This window comes from Seriola lalandi, unplaced genomic scaffold, assembly GCF_002814215.2.
Source record: "Seriola lalandi dorsalis isolate HSWRI2012SDOR001 ecotype SW California unplaced genomic scaffold, Sedor1 jcf7180002054918, whole genome shotgun sequence".
Lineage (NCBI taxonomy): Eukaryota > Metazoa > Chordata > Actinopteri > Carangiformes > Carangidae > Seriola > Seriola lalandi.
Window position 1 is genome coordinate 264,865 of NW_019525470.1, and position 7,571 is coordinate 272,435.

The window sequence follows — 7,571 nt, forward strand, 5'->3', positions numbered from 1 at the left end:
TGTGACCACCGTCTCTGTTTACATGGTTTAATGTTTGTTGTTTGTCTCTCTATCACAGAGAGGGGTAGTTTATATCATAATCATCTGATTCTTATTTGATAAATTTTTTTTTTCAGATTTCACTCTTGCCATGTACACTCTTTACATAAAGCTATAAATATCTCAGAACATCACCCAAAGCACTCAAAATGTCCCAACTTTATTGGGACGTCACCCACAACATACTCAATAGAGGGGAGCTGTGAAATGAAGAGCACAAGTTCCTCTCCCCACAGTACACGTGGAGCTCTAACAAACAGAGACAAAATAACATGCATCCAACTTGCACGTAGCATGCAAAGAAAACACCTGAATGATTATTCTGCTCTTTAGCAGTTAGGAGTCTGACTTGCAGATAGCACCATCATTGCACCACATGATGTCAGATAGTACAGATTCTGATGCATTTGGCCACAACACCCTTGCGGGTCGTGTATGTGGTAATATTTTTAACCGTCTGATGTGATTAAGTTCATGGAAAATGTGTGAAAAAGACCTCTCTCCTCTGGAGCTTAGTCGATTGCTCTGTTTTCATTTTATCAAAAGGAAAAAATTCGACAGATAATGTGAGATGAGGCTTGATAACTCTGCGTGAGTGTGAATATGAATGAGTATGTTTTTGTGAGTGAGAGAAAAAGAGAGTAAATAAGTAAGTAAAGCTTTATTTATATAGAACTTTTGAAAACATAGTTACAAAATGCTTCACCCACACACTTGAAAAATATAGAAAAAAATAAAACAAATAAAGTAAGAATACATTGCAATATAAAACATAATAGGTCTGATCTTACACCAGACGCAAAGCTTAATGCAAGTGTCTTTGCTAGTTTCAGACCGATGCAGTTGTCATTTTCCCATCCAGGTCCTATGTTGTTTAAATAGCACCCATGGGCGTGTTGGTCTTAAAATTCTTCACCTAGATTAAATTTGTCCCACTACAGTTTCATAATGAGGCGAAAATTTATTTACACTTCTCATGATATAAAAGATATCCCTTTTTTCCAACGTTAAAACAGCTGAAGTGATATGGACACAGTCTCAATACATTTGAGTCATTGGCTTTCGACCATGCACTTTGGACTGTTGGAATAGAGCCCAATGAGAGGCAAACCAAACTAAAATGAACCAAAACAAAACAGAGATGGACATCTGTGAAAAGTCTTTCCTATAAAATTAGTTACTAGGAGTTGCTTTAAATAGTCCAAAGACTCAGCAAACCTAATAAAGCGTGTCCTCATTTTTTTCACAAATATTTTTCTAATTGTTGTTGATTTAAATTTTCACATCATATGTTGGCTCCTCATGCATCATGCAGCAGTGTTAAACTGCATTATATTTTCCTCACTAAGTTGCCAGAATGAGAGCACAGAGATGTTGTTATAGGCAAAAGAGAAAGAGTCTGGGAAGTCGTCATTTTTTAAGTTGCGTTACAGTCTGTTCACAAATTTGCAATAACATGTAAATACCTTCACATTCTTACATTTAGTAGCTTTATGTTTTTTTTGTGTCATACTTATTTAAATGTGTGACCCTGATGAAGGCTATAAGCAAAAACACAGCAAAGTTCTTAAAACTGCAAGTGTTGCTGGAGTTTTTGTTTTGGGCGTTTTGTGTGTCACTGAGGATCCTTTTCACACATTTGATTGTGTTGTACGCCTTTTTAGCACATGCAGTGTTCCATGTTACTGCTTCTTCAGAAACACTCTTTTCTGACAGATATTTTAAAGTGTGTAGTGAGTTGCTTGCAAGGCTTGTTCCTTTTAGGGTGAAATGAAATAGAGGTGAAGAAGCTTAATATCTGACAGTTAAGTCTGTCAAATCAGGCAGAGAGGGCACCCACAACACACCACTGTGTATTGGAGGGTTTTATTACAGTATCTCTTATGCTAAAGATGAGCAAAGTCACTGAGAGGATCCTGAAATAGTTGTAATGGTAAGAGATGCTCATTCAGGGGTCATGTTGTGTCAGAAGTTGGCAAAAGCTTAAGCAGCATGGTCCTCTGTTTTAGGCTGATGTGGTTGGACGGTGGAGTCCAGAGGATCTGTCTGGGTCTCAGAGAAGTGGACTCTGCTAAGGTGAAGGTTGTCAAGGTCAGCCTGCTCTGCTGGTTGAGCTGAAGTGTTTTCATACACACGACCAAGGTTTAACTAATGAGGAAACAAGACAAACAATATTAGTTCACACAGTGGGACAATAATTCTCTACGCTGAAAACTGGATTGATTAAGTTTTTAATTATATCAATGATGAATGATGTTACTGGTGCATATACAATGTTTTACATGTGGACTGCAGTAGAGGAAATGTTACATCCTACATTATAAAAATTAGACTTGTACTCAGTAAAATGATGATTGATTAAGTGTCACTTGAACGATCACTCTAACTGAAGGGAAACAGGATAGATGAGGATGATATTTTCTAATGCAGCAGAATTTCAAAATTTCTGTTCTTTGGGAAGAAGCTAAAAGATCCATTCACTTGTATATATTGTACTGAACAGTGATAAATTGTCTCTAAGAAACTGAGTGCAAGTGGCCTGCAATGTGTGGGATTTTTTAGCTCCATCACTGTCAAGACTTTTAAATCCTATGGGCCTGTATCCATGGCTTAATGTTGTGCTATAAGTTTGTTGAAAAAAGTGTTTTTTACCTGCTCAGTGTTCTCTGCTGCTTCAGTTGTAGGACACTGACCTGAAGTCCTCTTTCTCCTGGTTAGTGAAAGAAATGTACATAAATACGGTATTTCAGATAAGAAATTGAATGTTATTGATCTGTAGCAGAGCACAGTGTTGCTCACCTTATCCAAAAGAGGACGACTAGAGATACTAGAGGTATAATAACCAGGAGAGCAGCACGGACTCCTATAGCAGCTGCTGATATGTGTTTCTTGCTGATACTTAGGACTGTTAGAGTCTTCTCACTGGATTTTTTGCCGGGTTTGACAGCACATGAGTAGTTTCCGGCATGCTGACTGCTGACTGGGTCCAGAACCAGGCATGTGTTTTGGTCTTGTGGCACGATCAGAGGTCGACTATTCAAGTACCACATGTAGGTCATGTTAACAGAAAGAGGACAGCTAGTGATGCAAGTCAGTGTGACTCTCTGGCCCTCTGTCACCACTGCAGGGTGCAACCTCACTTTCACACCTGAAAAATGTTTAGATGGGTCAGTAAATGAAAAAAAAAAAACTATCCACAAGTTCTCAAATCTGGATAACAACTCCTAATATCTGTATGGCACAATAGCTCATTTGGCATTTCTCTGCACATCAATGCTCCACAAATTACTCACTCTCCCTAAAGCTTTAGATTTGGTTTAAATTAAGCAATCAAGGCAATGTTGATGGCAAGATCCAGCTTCAAAATGTTGGACACATGTTCCTGAAAAGTCCATGAGTTTGAGTGAAGCTGAACCAAAGACTAAAAATAAACATTTCAGTTCATGAGACATTTTTGTTCCTCTTTTTTAGACAAAAACTTGGTCAAAGACACTGTGGTAACATCCGTACAGTTACAGAGTTATTTTATTTATAATACAGAATTACCTGTGACAACCAAAGTCACTCCAGGAAATTCCATCGGTATCCATGTTGTAGCTGTCAGGGGTCTGAATATGTATTCGCCAGAGTCATTCTTCTTCAGGTTTATGATTCTCAGCGTGTGGTGATTTTTCCTGTTTTCATGATACTGCATACGACCTTCAGCCTTGATCAGCTCTTCAGTATCCTCCTCACCATTTATCTTCATTTTATACCAAAATTTGTACTTGGGCTGCTGCTTGTTGGGATGTGAGTATTTGCTTGAAATGTTTACTGAAGAGCCTTGTAGAGCACAGATTCTCCTGATGGCATAATTCACAGTCCAACAGCTCTCACCCTCAAAACCTGAAATACAGAAAATATAGCAAGTTTTAGGAAAAATGTTGAGACTTAATTACATCAAGGAATAATGATATTTTACATTGAATTCAGTGCTCTTGACCTATGGATGACTATTCATTGAATTGTTAGTCTAGTGGACTGACATTTGTGTTTTTGTTTTTTTGACTGTACCGCCTTAGAAATGTGAATTTCCATTACTGACTGTGTGATACACCATTGGTCAGCCGAATGCCGTTTGACTGAGTGATAAGATTACATGATTAGTCGGCTGAATGATGGAGTTTCCCCATTGGCCGAAAATGCATTGGCGCTAACGGGTTCTATCATATCATCAGAGGGTGTTCACAGGTAGTGTTGCCAGCTTTGTGCCTTTGTTGCTACATTTACCAACTTTTCAGACCCGGTTAGCAACTTTTTTTTCATGAAAGCACTCAGCAACAAAACTAGTGACTTTTTGGAAAAAACGTATCTATTTTCTGTAGAGCAGAGTCACAAGTATTGCACCGCGAATGGCTCGAAAGTGACTGCTGATTAACATGTAGTCTCAATAGGCCACATTTCAGTGACTATTTTATATTTGTTGATGTTGTCTGACAACAGAAACTGAAAAACATGTAATAAGAAAAGATGAATTGGGAGTTTGACTGTATTGAAATACTGTTTCTGTAAGTAACTGCTTTCCATTGAAAATAGTTGTTTACAGCAGTTCCACAACACTTTTCATCTACATCCTCAATTTCACATATTGACCATAAACAGTCCAGCCATATACCATGTTTTGATCCAGTCTTGATATTTGTGGATTTCTTCATTTCTCTACTGTGAACAAATGTAGTTAATCAGCTGCTTCTCACATATACCAATGCGAATTCAAAGTCATAGGAAAATGTTTTAAGGTGCTTTTTTTCAAATAGTTAAATTTTCTGTATCCTCTACAATGTAGACTGTTGTAGAAATTTTTACTCAACCAGATTTGTCCAATTTGTAGTTTTATGACTAGTTTTACAGGGGGGTCTATCTCCTGTTTTCCCTGATGGACTCTGATGGCTGATTTGACATGCTCACACTCTACAGGGACATCTAGTGGCCACAAGTTGACAATACTGTTTATTTAGTGCTTTCATGGCCTATTCTGTTGACTTGAATAATTAAACATGCAAATACATGATCAGATCATTCAGTTTGCACCTCAGGACAACTGCAATAAACTCTACTCACTTATTTTACCCACTCCAATGATGCTGTGTCATTACTCAGATCATCATATTTCTTAGTTCATGTGTTTAAACAGACCATAGTCTGTAAATTGGTCCATACTCACAGACTTCAGGAGACAGCAGATCCTCAAAGCCTTCCACAGCACAGGAGTAGCTGTCAGCTGAGGTGGAAACTAAAACCTGTTGTCCCTTAGCGTTTTTGTACAGTTGTCTGTTCTGGTACCACCTATAGGCAGTTTGAGGGTCAGTCAGTGGACAGCTGGTGGTACAGGTCAGGGTACGCTGTGACATAGAACTACCCTGAAGACGTACTTCTGTTGGAAGATGATGAATACACCTTTAATGTGTGCTGTGTTACATTTGGCAAACAAATGTCATCAAGTGTTAAATATAAACTCTCAAAGTGTGATTTGTACAGTTGAATAAGTTGCTGAATAAGTATAAGTGAGAAAACAAAACACAAATATCGACAGTGTAAACACAAAATAAATAATAGATTGTACAAAAGATCTCTATTTTAAAAAAATAGATCAGAGCTCTGAGGGTGGGAGGTTTGTAAATGTTTGTGTAACTTAACCTGTGGGATATTTGAGGGAGCAGGACTCATTCACTGATGTCTGCTTGTAAGAACACATTCTCCCTTGAGCGTAGGTCACATTAATGCAGGCTGGTGTGACAGAATCTGAACAAAGAGAAATTAGATTTAGTTTTTTTATTAGTGAACAAGTTCCTCAATCATTCCTTGTTTTTTTTAAAGTGTAACATGTTAAACCACACACTTATAAACATCATATAGGAATTTAGTGGAAAGATTTACACAACAGACCATTTTAATGGAGTTGAAATGGGCTAGCAAGTTCCAACAACTTCCCAAGCAGTTAATCAACCAAACTAAGACAGCAGTTTATTCAACAGACAATATTTAATCAAGATAAAATCAAGATTAAGTGTTAGAAGGAAAAATGCTATTTAATGAATTAAAAAAAGAAATATTCCTGCACCTACACTTATATTTTTAAATTCATACCAGAAATTACAGTATGTTTCACAGTTCTGGTTGTGTAACATGATAAGGAACTAAATGTTGTGACTCACCCACAGAGACTTCAGGGGCTCTGTGATCCTCGTAGCCTTTGATAGCACAGGAGTATCTGACTGCTTCCTCACTGCTGACCAGCTCTCTGTACCAGGGAGACCAGTGCTGATAGAGATGCTTTCTGTTCTTGTACCAGATGTAGGCTGCAGGGTTTTCAGTCAGAGGACAGCTGGTGCTACACATCAGTGTCACTGACGTTTCCTCTGTGGTAGGAAATACCTTTACCTGCAGATCTGCGATAATGGTGAATATACAGTAGATAACACAGGCATTCACATATACATGTCATTTTAATGCAAAAATAAGTGACAGCCACTGTACCTGCAAGTTGGAGGTTGATTTTATTTAGCCAGCAGGGATATGAGTGGCCTGTATTCTCACTGCAGCAGTAAAACTTTGCATCGCTCTCTCTCAGATCTTTGATTGTTAGAGTGGGTTGATTTTTGTCGGACATGTTGTATGTTACACGATGTCCATCTACAGGGATCTCGGTCATGACATACTTGTAGCCATCCTCCTCTACAGTGTACCATTTGTTGCTTGAAGTGGGATTTCTAGCTGAGCAGCGCAGATCAACTGATGAACCTTTTATGGCACAGATGCTTTTTGCTCGTCCATGAACCCCTTGAACAGAAGTTTTTATTTGCAAACATCTGGACAGATTCATAGTATTTCAAAAGCTGATTGTAACCGGTCATAATCTTGAGAGTTAAACTGTAACACATTTTCAATTCAGTTAAACTTTTTGTTCAGTAGTATGTTCAGCTTTTTTTTCAATTTAACTCACCCCAGTAAAACAAATTTTTAATACTTTAAAGTTAATGAGTGTATGATGAGAAGGATAAAGAAGAAATCATACCTGAGATGTAGAGGATGAAACTCATAAGCACACATCCAGCTACTGCCAACAACATGGCTGTTGTGGTCCTTCAGTTTCCAGTAAAAACGTTGATTGTATAAGGGTATATGTATCAGTCTTATAACAAATGCTACGTTCATAAAAACTCATTCAAAAAATGCAAAATGTAACCCAGTGATTTAAATTCAACAACAGTTCACTCACAGCCCAAAGACTGGAGATTACCATTTGTCTTGGAGTGCAGCTTGCATGGAGCTCTTATGTGGTAACTTCACTTCCTTCCACAAGAGATGACGAACTGAGTATTAATAGGAAAGCATAAGTGAGGCTCATGTTTCTATCATTTCAATCTTTGAAAAAATGTCTTTTTAGTGCATTGGCTTTTCATGAAACATGCAAAAATAACGATACAATCAGCTGTATCTGTTGTCAGAGTGAGAGTCTCGGAAAGTAAAGCAATTATGAGAAAGTTTTATCT

At 37.8% G+C, this 7,571-nt stretch overlaps 1 protein-coding gene across 1 annotated transcript; it reads right to left on the reverse strand.

Moving 5' to 3' along the window:
- Window positions 1-681: 681 nt before the first annotated feature.
- LOC147817678 (uncharacterized) lies at window positions 682-7,295 on the reverse strand. The gene is made up of 9 exons (XM_087169869.1): window positions 7,094-7,295; window positions 6,556-6,858; window positions 6,234-6,467; window positions 5,716-5,820; window positions 5,243-5,452; window positions 3,586-3,924; window positions 2,839-3,187; window positions 2,692-2,749; window positions 682-2,187 (listed from the first exon to the last, which is right to left on the reverse strand). The coding sequence occupies exons 1-9, from the start codon at window positions 7,146-7,148 to the stop codon at window positions 2,023-2,025; spliced, it is 1,818 nt and encodes a 605-aa protein (XP_087025995.1). The 5' UTR covers window positions 7,149-7,295; the 3' UTR covers window positions 682-2,022.
- Between the last annotated feature and the right edge of the window lie 276 nt (window positions 7,296-7,571).